Below are 15,907 nucleotides of genomic sequence, written 5' to 3' on the forward strand. Positions count from 1 at the left end.
CTGGGTTGATAGCGGTACCACGTGAAAACGGCATCCTCTTTTTGTGGTCACAGTCGGTGACTGTAAGTTCAGAAGATTTGACCAGGAGGACGATGTGGAGGATTTATCGGCATTGGCACTGGGAAGACAAAACAACTCTCTCTCTCTCTCTCTCCAACTCTACTCAAATCAAATTCCAGAACTGAATTGACTACTTACCATACCACCGTAAGACTGTGGAGAAGCTTGGGAACTTTACTTACTCACTTATATATATGCATATACTTTGCTAACCTGTTTTGCCTTATCTTGTTTTATATTACTTTATCACGTAGTTATTAATAAAATAGAGTTTATAACGGAAGACTCAGACTTCATTTCTACTGGTTCTTTTTAACCCGTTACCTTAAAGTCACCACAGATCCCAACAGACAAATATTTGTTGGTTACTGAGACCTGTGGTGTTTCCCATGGGCTTCAGTCAACCTTGAAAAGAATTCCTTCAGATGCCACATGATCTAGGTTGTCAACGAATTTATCACATATGGTATAAGGATCCTAATGGGCTCTGTAAGCCATGGGTGTGGCATTTTCACTGAACACTATTTTCCCTTGATATGTTAGTTTTCCGACGCCTTCCTTGAACACAGCTGTGACATCATCCAATACCTTCCTTAATTTGCTTACTGTTGACTAATGCAGGGGATTTGGCATGCAAATTGTGGTTGGATCTCCAATCAAGTTGTAATTGTTTCTGCCAATCACAGCCCAACAATGCTTCCTGATTTTCACAATATACAACCAGTGTGAGTTGTTGGTCATTGTATTTCACTATTACAAATGTCATTCCCGCAAGAGTTAACTTTGTTCCTATATAAATTATTAGCTGGATGTCCGCAGGATTCAGTTCAGTATCTTTGAAATGTCATTCAAACTCAACTTCTGGAATGACTGAAACAGCCAAGCTGGTGTCCAATTCCCTTTTAGTTAATTGGCCAACTGGCCGTTCACTTCTGGTGTAAACTGAAACTTTACTTTTTATCTTTTTCTATTCTCTGTGCAGTCCATTTACTTTTGGCTGCCCAACGTGCTGTTTGTATGTTGCATTTTCTCCAGAATTCACCTTTAAACCTGCCTTAATCAAGAGTATGTAAGTCCTTGCCACAGTGGTAACACAACTTGTCAGCTAGGCAGGTTTCTGTTTGGATGTTGCAAGTTTGTTGAAGCTCACTTTCATTCCTGACTGCAACTCAATTGTGTCTTTGTCTGCTGTTTCCATTGATACAGCAATTTCAACTGTTCAAATTTCAAATGAGGGCTGCGCTTCAGCTAGAGGCCATTTTTTAAAACTTTCTTATAAGATTCCACAAACTAAATGATCTCTCAGTGCATCATTAAGCCCATCACTGAACTGACAGTGCTCAGGCAATTTCTTCAAGTCCGCTATATAAGCTGAAATGGACATCCCTGCCTTTGGATTCCATTTATGAAACCTAAAGCATTCTGCAATCAACAATGGCTTTGTTTCTAAATGATCCTGCATTACTTTTATGTTTTCAGCAAAGCTCATTTCAGCTAGCTTGGTTGGAGCAGTCAAACTGTATGCTCTTCCACAAATTACACTTAGCAAAACTGGCACTTGTTTCTCATTGGCCACTTAATTTGCTTCAATGTACTTCTCGACACATCTGGATGCATCAGCCAGTTATCAATCGTGCATTTGAATGTGTCTACCTTTCCAACATAGCCAGCCATTTCTGTTCTTTTTTTAATTTATGATTATTATCAACTGGTGCTCACTGCTTATGAATCTGTGAACTCATCCATTTTCTGCCTTTTTTTTAAACTCGACCATCTTTCTCCTTCTGAAGAAAAAAAAACATGCTGCACTTGTCATCTTGCTACATTTTTTAAATTCAAGTGTTTTGCTTTACTTTTTTCTTAAGTTGAACATCTCAGAATGCTTCAACAGGTTGTGCGTCATCTGGAGTTCATTTTAAAACTTACTCATTGCCACTGTTATGTTTTGAAACTTCACGACATAATACTAATTGAAAGAAAACAGAGCTGGGAAAAACGTTTAGCTCTGTGTTTTTCTTTTATGAGGCATGCTTTCATGATGTGGTGGCATAATAACGCATAACTTCTACGTGCTTTTACTTGTAACCCAAAATGAAGTAATTGAACAAAATAGTAATACTTAATCAAACAATATATTTACAATATTACTAAAATATTACTGAAATATTAAATACTCAAGAGTACCGTTCTATGTTCTAATACAGATTTACTTCAGTTGGTGCCAATCACTCACTCACCAATGAGTGTTGTCTGGGTGCTATTAGGTTAAAAAGCAAACAGTGGAAATTTGTTGGCTGCTTGTATTTTACTCAAGGGACAAGGGTTAACAAGACATTACAATCCTTGCACCATTTTCACTCCAACCCCACCTCCCACCTTCACACACAATTCCACTCTCCCCTATCCGTACCATGAATTTTGCTTTTACACAGACTTCACCAGGATTGCTGACATCATCTGAAGAACACATAAATGAATGCAAATTTTAAACATACTTGGTATTGCATACAAGGACACAAGGAATAGACTACCCAGATGTGGATGGTATTGTTAATGATTCAAAAACATTGATAAGGAGTTCAAAATTTCTGATAACAAAAGCAATTAAGTTACTTTGTGGTTTCAAAACTTGCTGATTTTAGTGTATGTAAAATTGTAATTGCTCATGATCTCTAATAATGGTGTTTCATGCTGGCAATAACTGCTTGGAAAGTCCAATCACTTTTCATTCAGTGAGCAAAGATACCTTCTGGACCTATACATTCTCACATTCATTTGAGAAGAGGTTTTTCTACAGTATCAATATAGTGGTTTTATTATACCCCCCTGAAGCCCACCATGTCAGTACTTAGCAAAAAATTACAGCCAATAGCTATAAATATATGAAATGAATTGTGTGATCTATTCTAATCAGAAAACTGAAATATGGAAATATTTCTGGAAAGAGATCTAGAAATATAATCTATTTAATCAGATGCTAAACCATCTCTGAAATTTGGTTGTTCTACCAACTATAATACTTAATATTTTTACAGTAAAGGTGAAAGTGAGTGAAAGATCTACATGCAGCAATGCTTATCCATCCAAGAAATATAATTGTTGAGGAGATCACACCAGGAAGATTAAATGAGATTGCTTGATTGCCTGAACAAGCAAAAATAGGCAAAGCACAGTGCTCAGGAAAATAATACATTGTAGAAACTTAAACACAAACTAAATTGTGATTTAATAAAGACAGAAAATGCTGGTAATATTCAGCAGGTCAGGTAGCTTATGTAGAGTGAGAAATAGTGTTAGGAAAGCTGAGTATTTGTAGCATGATTTCAATCAATATGAATACCTGTATGAGCTAAGGATCATTGCACAGTCATAGTTCACTGAGATTACTCAATACAAAACTTAGCACCAGAAGTAACCCCTCTTCTTTTGGTGTGAGATGGGCAAATTATTGCCACCCTTCAACTGAATGCCAAACAAAAAAAGCAAAATGTAAAATAACTTACTTTTATGTAGCACCTACATAATATCCTAAGGCATCCTTCCGAGGTAAGAAGATGAAAACTATGAAGGCGTCCCCAGGTAACGAACACCCAAGTTATGGTCTCTACTCAGGAACGAGTCCCCATTTTGTTACCAAATTCATAAGTTTAGTGTACATACACATGTTCATTCTTATGAACTGCAAAAGTAGTTTCTTCTGTCTCTGCATATTTAGTAATTACATCAGCTTTATATGCTAGATTGATTCTGTACTGGGAAACCCTTGTAAATTTGTGCTACTGTTGATGAAGCACTGATTACATATGTTATAACACTGGAGAGAGTGTAGAGGAAATTCACTGGAATGTTGCCTGGGATGGAGCATTTCAGTTATGAGGAGAGACTGGACAGGGTAGATCTGTTCTCTCTGGAGCAGAGGAGGTTAAGAAGACAAGTTAACTTTTCATTCAACAGCCCACGCAGTACGTTGTGTACAAAGCTAGAAAGGGAGTTGAACATCTTCTCAAAAATCACCTAAGCTGGAAGCTTTCTTCAGAGTTTTTAAATGAAAAACTACAAAAAGATAAGTAAAACACTTATTAGATTCAATACAGATCATCGTGCACATGAATGTATTAATATTATTGATTTTTCTCACTATCAGCATTAAATGCTGATGATAATACACACATGCAATAGTCTATATTTATGCCATGGACCAGAGCGAATTTATGGCACAATGATAGCTTAAAGTGATGAACTATTTACCAATATTAAGAAAGCTTAAGACTCACAAATATTGCTGTTTCAAGGGCAAATAAAGAGTGAATGCAGATGGATGTTGTTCTACTGTGTTTGCCCCAAGTCAAAATCCAAATTACCCTGTGCAGGAAATGATGTAAAAAAAAGTTTACGAGCAGGAAGTGTTGTTTGTACAAAACAAACAGTGCCTCTAGCGGCAGAACAGTAAACATAGGCAATATTCAGAGTTCTTACTGGTGAGTAAAGTTACCTACAGAGCTAAGCCTATACTTATGTGATAAATGGAACTCACATGTACTTAAATGACCTACCTTCTACAAGGTATTCAAAAAGATTACAAGCAGATGACTAAATTTAATCTTTTCTTTTCAATCTATAATATCAATTTTGTTTTTTATTTCTAGCTTAGCCAGAGGCCTACTGTGGAGGAGTTGAGGGAGAGAAAAATCCTTATCCGTTTCAGTGACTATGTGGAGGTCGCTGAAGCCCAGGACTATGACAGACGTGCCGACAAGCCGTGGACGAGACTGACAGCTGCTGACAAAGTAAGATCTCAGGAACAAATATACAGATGTATTGGAATGGCAATATTATAAGCATTTCTTTTAACTAGTTTTGCTGAAAACTAGCAGCAAAGCAAATGATACACAGCAATAAACGCATTTTACTGAATGTGGGTTTCATGTTCACAGTCCAAATGAATGGTCTTGGCCCGAAATATCAACTGTCCATTTCCCTCCATAGATGCTGCCTGAGCAATTTTATGTGTTCTTCATATTCCAGCATTTGCAGTAAACATGTGTCTCTGTTTCATGTTCACACCACTACTGAAACGTGGAGAGTTCGTGCATAGAGGTGATGCCTCTGTCCCCTGAACCATAGGTTCATCATTGACTATATCCAATGAATTGCTACTTTCAGCAGTACGTGCTCTGACTTTCCTCAGTGACTCTATCTGTACTGCAGGTATGACAGACAGTAAATTCTGTACATGTGGGCGCCTGTACATGTGCTCAGCCTGAAGACAAACTTTCCAGCACTCCGACTAATCCATAAAATATTGATCGTTCATAAAATACTGGATCCTGAAACTTGGGAGGAAATGTCATTGAATTTGTTGACTCTCAAGTAATTCATCAATGAGCCACTGTCCATGGACCACTTCCCCCAAATTTTCCCAAATCTAGAAACATGCACTGGGATCATAATAGCAAAGTAATCCTTGTTCCATGGAATCAATGCAAGATATAGAGCAAACTGGTGATTCCAGCTCGCAGTCATCTGATTTTCTATGCAATACTATTCACACTGTGCTGCTACACATACATAGGACCCAGCTTCATGGGTGTCTGGTACAAGCTGAAACCTAAAAAATGTTGATTGAAGCCACCCCGCCTCTCTTAAAAGGGAAGTGCTCTATGCCTATAGCTAATGGTGGAAAATCTTGTCACTGATGCTTGAATAGAGAACAAGGACAAAGAGTTTTGCATCTTGGTTGACAATGGTGGAGGAAGTTAGAGAGATCTTCTCTCTGCAGATATGATGAGGTTTTCCAGGCTAATGTCACCAATGAAGGTGAGCACCAGTGGAAGTTTAAGACCTTTGTGTTGTACAGATAAATGAATGCACCATTAAATTCCATCCACCAACATCCTCTCACATTGTTCCTTGCAATCACCTATCAAGACCCATTAGTCAGAACTCCTACCATCAGCTTGTACAAAACTTGCCTTCTCACATAGCACTGCTCCAAGACATGTATTCAACCCTTGTACATTCCACACCTTGCCAGCTGTTCAGGAAATAGAGACAAACTATAAAACGCACAAGAAAACGCTAAAAGAACTCACTCTCCATTCCATAAGTAGACAACACAGAACAACTGAGTAGACAGTGAAGGGCAAGCATGAGTTAAATGGTTCACCTAACTGGATGACAGAGTATTATTTTTGAATTACTGGCACAGTGTCCTTGGCCAGAGATGGAACAGTGATATTGAAGATGATTCTGTGGTCCTACCTAATTCCTCTTATGATATCGCTCATTCCACATCATCAGCAGAAGATGGTGTAACCATTCCTGCCTCCATTCACCGTGAGCACATTGTGCCTTTGTGCTTCTCTTTAAATCAGTTAAAAATTGCAAGTTGATCTGCAGGCACCAGCTCAAATGCTATCACTGATCAATGATAGCCAATGCAGAAATGCATGTGGTGAGCCTTTGGGCAGTGGTCATACGCAGTCTGGTCAAGGGAAAAGAATAGCCCAGGTCCTAGCTCTGAGAAGATTATGATGAGGACTACAGTGGGGCAACATTCATGGCAGCATTCCAGGCATGGTGTAGTTGCAGGCCTGTTTGAAAACATGCACTAGGCTATCGGAGTGAGAGATGTCCATTTCAACCATGCACAAAGCCTGCAGCCCATCATTGTAGGGTGGAAATAATGGCCATCCTCACACAACAACTTCTCAACAAATAACTACGGTTGTCTTCAAAGCACAAATTTAAACAGGTTTTCCCAAATGCAATTGTACTCGAACCAGCGAGTAGTACAAATAGTGTTCCCTAATCCACCAATCACATGAGTTACAGCAGAGTTACCATGCCGTGACCTTGTTGATCTTGTAAAAGAAAAAAAAACACTTTTTTACCATTTGAGTACAACCACAATGTCATTTGTATAAGCTAAACTTAAACCTCTAAATCCATCCTGAATAAGGTAAACAATTTAAAAAGAACTGGTGAGAAGTGGAGACTTCTTACTTCAGGGTATTTCTAGCCATCACATTGTGTTCAACTTATTACTGGAAGAACTAGCAACCTGACACTCACACCCCAGAACTAGCACAGAAACAAGCCTTTGGCCCATCTAGTTCATGCATCTGCACCCCAACATACCCCTCCCATCCAGGTACTTATCCAAATTTCTCTGAAAGGGAATTGGAATCAGAGTGATAAGGCTGAAGATGAAGCAGCTGGTATACAAGTCAAAACATTGTAGACTGTCAGGAAGGACAAACAGATGATATGGCAAAATTGCAGTGGGATGAATATAATACAGGGCCAAATCAAAAAAGAGTGATGAATGCAAGACGGAATGTATTTGAATGCACTCACTGTACGAAATTAGATAGACGATCTTCTACCATACAGATAGAGATAGATAGAGATCGGTAGGTAATACATTGTGGGCATCATTGAGTTGTGGCTGAAAGAAGATCACAGTTGCGAGCTTAACATCCAAAGATACACACTGTATTGAAAAGACAGACAGATAGGCAGAGTCAGTGGGTTGGCTCTGTTGGTAAAAAATGAAATCAAATCCTTAGAAAGAGGTGACATATTTTTGGAAGATGTAGAATCCTTGTAAACCATATAAACCATATAACAATTACAGCACAGAAACAGGCCATCTTGGCCCTTCTAGTCCATGCTGAACGCTTACTCTCACCTAGTCCCACCAACCTGCACTCAGCCCATAACCCTCCATTCTTTTCCTGTTTACATACCTATCCAATTTTTTTTAATGACAATATCAAACCTGCCTCTACCACTTCTACTGGAAGCTCATTCCACACAGCTACCACTCTCTGAGTAAAGAAGTTCCCCCTCGTGTTACTAAACTTCTGCTCCCTAATTCTCAACTCATGTACTCTTGTTTGAATCTCCCCTCCTCGCAATGGAAAAAGCCTATCCAAATTTGGCCTTACCAATGCCTTGTACAATTTTAACATTACATCCCAACTCATTACATTACATTACATTACATACTCAATGCTCTGATTTATAAAGGCCAGCATACCAAAAGCTTTCGTCACCATCCTATCTACATGAGATTCCACCTTCAAGGAACTATGCACCATTATTCCTAGATCACTCTGTTATACTGCATTCCTCAATGCCCTATTATTTACCATGTATGTCCTATTTTGATTAGTCCTACCAAAATGTAGTACCTCACACTTATCAGCATTAAACTCCATCTGCCATCTTTCACCCACTCTTCTCTAAGAGAAGAGTGGCCTAAATCTCTCTGCAAGCTTTGAAAACCTACTTCATTATCCACAACGCCACCTATCTTAGTATCATCTAACATACAAAAAAGCTGGATGAACTCAGCAGGTCGGGCAGCATCTGTTGAAAGAAGCAGTCAACGTTTCGGGTTAAGACCCTTCATCAGGACTAAAGAAGGAGGGGGCAGGGGCCCTATAAAGAAGGTGGGGGGAGAGTGGAAAACCAATCAGAGGAAAGATCAAGGGGGGAGGGGAAGCAGGGAGGGGATAGGCAGGAGAGCTGAAGAAGGAATCTAAGGGGAAAGCACTATGGGTAGTAGAAGAAGGCAGAGTCATGAGAAGTGATAGGCAGCTAGAAGAGGAGGCAGAGTGAAAGTGGGATGGGGGAAGGGAGAGGGAGGGAATTACCGGAAGTTGGAAAATTCGATGTTCATACCAAGGGGCTGGAGACTACCCAGACAGTATATGAGATGTTGCTCCTCCAACTGAAGTTTGGCTTCATCATGGCAGTAGAGGGGGCCATGTATGGACATATCCGAATGGGAATGTGAAGGAGAGGTGAAGTGAGTGGCAACCGGGAGATCCTGTCTCTTGTGGCGGACAAAGGTGCTCGACGAAGCAGTCCCCCAATCTGCGTCGGGTCTCGCCGATGTAGAGGTGGCCACACCGGGAGCACCGGATGCAATAGATTACCCCAACAGACTCACAAGTGAAGTGTTGCCTCACCTGGAAGGACTGCCCTGAATGGTGGTAAGAGAGGAGGTGTAGGGACAGGTGTAGCACTTATGCTTGCAGGGATAAGTGCCCGGTGGGATATCTGTGGGGAAATGAAAAGGAAGCAGATGTTAGATATAAGAAGCAGGAAGTAGGAAGGGCTCTTGAGAAATATCGGGTAGCCAGGAAGGAGCTAAAGAAGGGACATAGGAGAGCTCGAAGGGGGCATGAGAAGGCCTTGGCATATAGGATTAAGGAGAACCCCAAGGCGTTCTATGCATATGTGAAGAACAGGAGGATGACGAGAATGAAGGTGAGACCGCTAAAGGATAAAGAAGGCAACATGTGCCTGGAGACGGAAGAGGTTGGGGAGGTCCTAAATGAATACTTTGCTTAGTATTCACAAGTGAAAAAGATCTTGATCAGGGTGAGGTCGAAATAGAGCATGCCTGTGTGCTGGGCAATGTGGAGATGATGGAAAAAGTGCTGGATCTTCTTAAAAACATCAAGATTGATAAATCCCCAGGGCCGAATGTGATACACCCCAGGTTGTTGTGGGAATTGAGAGAAGAGATCCCTGGAGCATTAGCTATGATCTTTGAATCCTCTTTGGCTACAGGGAAAGTGCCAGAGGACTGGAGAATGGCAAATGTAGTTCCCTTGTTTAAAAAAGGTAATAGGGAGAAACCTGGGAACTATAGACCGGTGAGTCTCACATCAGTGGTCTGCAAACTATGGGAAAGGATTCTTAAGGATAGGATCCACGAGCATTTGGAGAAGAACAGTCTACTCATGGATAGTCAACATGGCTTTGTGAAGGGAAGATATGCCTCACGAACTGATTGAGTTTTTTGAAGAGGTAACAATAGAAATTGATGATGGTAGGGCAGTGGATGTGGTGTACATGGACTTTAGCAAGGCAGTTGACAAGGTCTGTCACGAGAGACTTATCCAGAAAGTCATGAGGCATGGAATAAGTGGAAATTTGGCTGTTTGGATAGAAAATTGGCTTAAAAGAAGAAAGCAGAGGGTAGTTGTGGAAGGAAAGTATTTTACCTGGAGGTCAGTGACTAGTGGAGTGCCGCAGGGATCTGTCCTGGGACCCCTGCTATTTGTGATTTTTATAAATGACCTGGATGTAGAGTCAGAAGGATGGGTGAGTAAATTTGCGGAAGACACAAAGATTGGAGGAGTTGTGGATGGAGCTGCAGGTTGTCGAAGGTTACAAGAGATGAAGGTTTACAAGAAGGTTACAAGATTATGGAGCGATAGAGCAGTGAAAGAAGTACATGGAGTAAAGCCAGATCTAACAAATAGAGAGGCTTTGAGGAAAGAGAAGCAGAATAAAGGGTGTAAAGGTAGTAAGGTAGAAGGGCTAAAGTGTGTGTACTTCAGTGCAAGAAGCATCAGGAACAAAGGTGAAGAACTGAGAGCTTGGATACATACATGGAATTATGATGTAGTGGCCATTACGGAGACTTGGCTGGCACCTGGGCAGGAATGGATTTTCGATATTCCTGGATTTCAGTGCTTTAAAAGGGATAGAGGGGGGGAAGGGGAGGAGGGGTGGCATTACTAGTCAGGGATACTATTACAGCTGCAGAAAGAGTGGGTAATGTAGCAGGATCCTCTTCTGAGTCAGTATGGGTGGAAGTCAGGAACAGGAAGGGAGCAGTTACTCTACTGGGGGTATTCTATAGGCCCCCTGGTAGCAGCAGAGATACCGAGGAGCAGATTAGGAGGCAGATTTTGGAAAGGTGCAAAAATAACAGGGTTGTTATCATGGGTGACTTTAACTTCCCTAATATTGATTGGCACTTGATTAGTTCCAAGGGTTTAGATGGGGCAGAGTTTGTTAAGTGTGTCCAGGATGGATTCCTGTCACAGTATGTTGACAGGCCGACTAGGGGGAATGCCATACTAGATCTAGTATTAGGTAACGAACCGGGTCAGGTCACAGATCTGTCAGTGGGTGAGCATCTGGGGGACAGTGATCACCACTCCCTGACCTTTAGCATTATCATGGAAAAGGATAGAATCAGAGAGGACAGGAAAATTTTTAATTGGGGAAGGGCAAATTATGAGGCTATAAGGCTAGAACTTGCGAGTGTGAATTGGGATGATGTTTTTGCAGGGAAATGTACTATGGACATGTGGTTGATGTTTAGGGATATCTTGCAGGATGTTAGGGATAAATTTGTCCTGGTGAGGAAGATAAAGAATGGTAGGGTGAAGGAACCATGGGTGACAAGTGAAGTGGAAAATCTAGTCATGTGGAAGAAGGCAGCATACATGAGGTTTAGGAAGCAAGGATCAGATGGGTCTATTGAGGAATATAGAGTAGCAAGAAAGGAGCTTAAGAAGGGGCTGAGAAGAACAAGAAGGGGGCATGAGAAGGCCTTGGCAAGTAAGGTAAAGGAAAACCCCAAGGCATTCTTCAATTATGTGATGAACAAAAGGATGACAGGAGTAAAGGTAGGACCGATTAGAGATAAAAGTGGGAAGATGTGCCTGGAGGCTGTGGAAGTGAGCGAGGTCCTCAATGAATACTTCACTTCGGTATTCACCACTGGGAGGGAACTTGATGACGGTGAGGACAATATGAGTGAGGTTGATATTCTGGAGCATGTTAATATTAAGGAGAGGAGGTGTTGGAGTTGTTAAATTACATTAGGACAGATAAGTCCCCGGAGCCTGACAAAATATTCCCCAGGCTGCTCCACAAGGCAAGGGAAGAGATTGCTGAGCCTCTGGCTAGGATCTTTATGTCCTCATTGTCCACGGGAATGGTACTGGAGGAATGGAGGGAGGTGAATGTTGTCCCCTTGTTCAAAAAAGGTAGTAGGGATAGTCCAAGTAATTATAGACCAGTGAGCCTTACGCCTGTGGTGGGAAGGTTGTTGGAAAAGATTCTTAGAGATAGGATCTATGGGCATTTAGAGAATCATGGTCTGATCAGGGACAGTCCGCATGACTTTGTGAAAGGCAGATCATGCCTAAAAAGCCTGATAGAGTTCTTTGAGGAGGTGACTAGGCATATAGATGAGGGTAGTGCAGTGGATGTGACCTACATGTAAGGCATTTGACAAGGTTCCACACAGTAGGTTTATTCAGAAAGTCAGAAGCATGGGATCCAGGGAAATTGGCCAGGTGGATTCAGAATTGGCTTGCTTGCAGAAGGCAGAGGGTCGTGGTGGAGGGAGTACGTTCAGATTTGAGGGTTGTGACTAGTGGTGTCCCACAAGGATCAGTTCTGGGATCTCTACTTGTTGTGATTTTAATTAACGTCCTGGATGTGGGGGTAGAAGGGTGGGTTGGCAAGTTTGCAAATGATACAAAGGTTGGTGGTGTTGTAGATAGTGTAGAGGATTGTCGAAGATTGCAGAGAGACATTGATAGGATGCAGAAGTGAGCTGAGAAGTGGCAGATGGAGTTCAACCCAGAGAAGTTTGAGGTGGTACACTTTGGAAGGACAAACTCCAAGGCAGAGTACAAAGTAAATGGCAGGATACTTGGGAGTGTGGAGGAGAAGAGGGATCTGGGGGTACATGTCCACAGATCTCTGAAAGTTGCCTCACAGGTAGACAGGGTAGTTAAGAAAGTTTATGGGGTGTTAGCTTTCATAAGTCGAAGGATAGAGTTTAAGAGTCGCAATGTAATGGTGCAGCTGTATAAAACTCTAGTTAGGCCACACTTGGAGTACTGTGTCCAGTTCTGGTCGCCTCAATATAGGAAGGATGTGGAAGCATTGGAAAGGGTTCAGAGGAGATTTACCAGGATGCTGCCTGGTTTAGAGAGCACAGATTATAATCAGAGATTAAGGGAGCTAGGGCTTTACTCTTTGGAGAGAAGGAGGATGAGAGGAGAAATGATAGATGTGTACAAGATATTAAGAGGAATATACAGAGTGGACAGCCAGTGCCTCTTCCCCAGGGCACCACTGCTCAGTACAAGAGGACAAGGCTTTAAGGTAAGGGGAGGGAAGTTCAAGGGGGATATTAGAGGAATGTTTTTCACTCAGAGAGTGGTTGGTGTGTGGAATGCACTGCCTGAGTCAGTGGTGGAGGCAGATACACTAGTGAAGTTTAAGAGACTACTAGACAGATATATGGAGGAATTTAAGGTGGGGGTTTATATGGGAGGCAGGGTTTGAAGGTTGGTTCAACATTGTGGGCCGAAGGGCTTGTAATGTGCTGTACTATTCTCTGTTCAATGATATAGTCAGGCTGCAGAACTGGGCAGAAAAATGGCAGATGGAGTTCAATCCGGATAAGTTTGAGGTGATGCATTTTGGAAGGACAAACCAGAAGAATGAGTACAGGATTAATGGTCAGTTACTTAAGACTGTGGATGAACAAAGGGACCTTGGGGTTCAAATCCATACATCCCTCAAGGTCGCTGCACAGGTTAGTAGGGTAGTTAAGAAAGCCTATGGGATGCTGGGCTTCATTAACAAGGGGATTGAGTTCAAGAGTAGAGAGGTCATGTTGCAACTCTACAAATCTCTGGTGAGACCGCACTTTGAGTATTGTGTTCAATTCTGGTCACCTCATTATAGGAAGGATGTGGAAGCTATGGAGAGGATGCAGAGGAAATTTACCAGGATGTTGCCTGGTTTGGAGAATGTCATATGAAGCAAGGTTAGCAGAGCTGGGACTTTTCTCTTTGGAGTGTAGAAGAATGAGCGGGGACTTGATAGAGGTCTACAAGATTATGAGAGGCATAGATAGGGTGGATAGTCAGTACCTGTTTCCCAGGGCACCAATAGCAAACCCCTGAGGGCATATGTACAAGATTAAGGGAGGGATGTTTAGGGGAGACATCAGGGGTATTTTTTTTACACAGGATTGCGAGTGCCTGGAATGACTTGCCAGGGATGGTGGTGGAGGCTGAAACATTAGGGGTATTTAAGAGCCTCTTGGATAGGCATATGGATGAAAGAAAAATAGAGGGTTATGGGGTAGTGGGGGGTTAGTTCTTTTTTTATAAAGATTATATGGGTTGGCACAACATGGAGGGGTGAAGGCCTGTACTGTGCTGTTATGTTCTATGGTTTTATATTCTTTAAAAACTTGCTCTTCTTTAATCATTATAGTTTCCATAACTACCCTACTTGTTTCCCTTACCTTACCTTATCCTTCTCCTTAGTGAATACCGAAGAAACAAAATTGTTCAAAATCTCCCCCATCTCTTTGGCTCCACACAAAGCTGTCCACTCTGATTCTCTAAGGGACCAATTTTATCCCTCACTATCCTTTTGCTGTTAATATAACTGTAGAAACCCTTTAGATTTATTTTCACTTTACTTGTCAAAGCAACCTCATATCTTCTTCTAGCTTTTCTAATTTCTTTCTTTCAGCAAGGACTAGAAGGGCCGAGATGGCCTATTTCCATGCTGTAATTGTTATATGGTTATATGGTTATAAGATTCTTTTTACATTCTTTATATTCCTCGAGCTCCTCATTTACTCCATGCTGTCTATATTTATTGTAAATAGCTCTCTTTTTCCGAACCAAGTTTCCAATATCCCTTGAAAACCATGGCTCTCTCAAACTTTTAAACTTTCCTTTCAACCTAACAGGAACATAAAGATTCTGTACCCTCAAAATTTCACCTTTAAATGACCTCCATTTCTCTATTACGTCCTTCCCATAAAACAAATTCTCCCAATCTACTCCATCTAAATCCTTTCGCATCTCCTTCAAGTTAGCCCTTCTCCAATCAAAAATTTCAACCTTGGGTCCAGTCCTATCCATAATTATATTGAAACTAATGGCATTGTGATCACTGGACCCAAAGTGCTCCCCAACACATACCTCCATCACCTGACCTATCTCATTCCCTAACAGGAGATCCAACACTGCCTCTTCTCTAGTTGTTGCCTCTATGTATTGCTGCAAAAAACTATCCTGCACACATTTTACAAACTCCAAACCATCCAGCCCTTTTACAGTATGGGCTTCCCAGTCTATGTGTGGAAAATTGAGATCTCCCTCAATCACAACCCTCTGCTTACTATAAATATCTGCTATCTCCTTACAAATTTTCTCCTCCAATTCTCGCTCCCCATTAGGTGGTCTATAATACACCCCTGTAAGTGTTATTACACCTTTCCCATTCCTCAATTCCATCCTCCTTAGACGAGCCCTCTAATCTATCCTGCCAAAGCACCACTGTAATATTTTCTCTGACAAGCAATGCAACGCCTCCCCCTCTTGCCCCAGCGATTCTATCACACCTGAAGCAACGAAATCCAGGAATATTTAGTTGCCAATCACACCCTTCCTGCAACCATGTTTCACTAATAACTACAACATCGTATTTCCAGGTATCAATCCATGCTCTCAGCTCATCCACCTTTCTTACAATGCTCCTAGCATTAAAATAAATGCATATAAAAAATTCTCCACCTCTTACTCTCTGTTTATCCCAAATGGTGCAAACAACTTTATTATCTTTCTCTTCCTTCTCCCCTACATCTTCGGTCTGAGTGCTCCCCTTCTCTCTCACCTGCCTATCCTCCCTCACACACTGTCTACTAGCTTTCTCTATTTGTGAACTAACCTGTTCTCTCCTAGTCTCTTCAATTTGCTTCCCACCCCCCCCACAACTACTCTAGTTTGAAGTCTCCCCAGTAGCCTTCGCAAATCTCCCCGCAGGATATTGGTCCCCCTAGGAATCAAGTGCAACCCGTCCTTTTTGTACAGGTCACACCTGCTCCAAAAGAGGACCCAATGACCCAGAAACTTGAATCCCTGCCCCTCACTCCAATCCCTCAGCCACACATTTATCCTCCACCTCATTCCATTCCTACTCACGTTGTCATGTGGCACAGGCAGTAATCCCAAGATTACTACCTTTGCGGTCCTTCTTCTCA

General features: G+C 41.6%; 1 protein-coding gene across 1 annotated transcript in view; it reads left to right on the plus strand.

Annotated features, from left to right (window-relative positions):
* LOC132378572 (phosphatase and actin regulator 1-like) overlaps positions 1-15,907 on the plus strand; it is a 446,543-nt gene that overhangs the window by 418,698 nt on the left and 11,938 nt on the right. The window contains exon 12 of the mRNA XM_059945581.1: positions 4,707-4,847. Coding sequence (XP_059801564.1) covers positions 4,707-4,847 — 141 coding nt within the window. The remainder of the gene's footprint in view (positions 1-4,706; positions 4,848-15,907) is intronic.

This window comes from Hypanus sabinus, chromosome 20 (assembly GCF_030144855.1).
Source record: "Hypanus sabinus isolate sHypSab1 chromosome 20, sHypSab1.hap1, whole genome shotgun sequence".
In the NCBI taxonomy this organism is placed as follows: domain Eukaryota; kingdom Metazoa; phylum Chordata; class Chondrichthyes; order Myliobatiformes; family Dasyatidae; genus Hypanus; species Hypanus sabinus.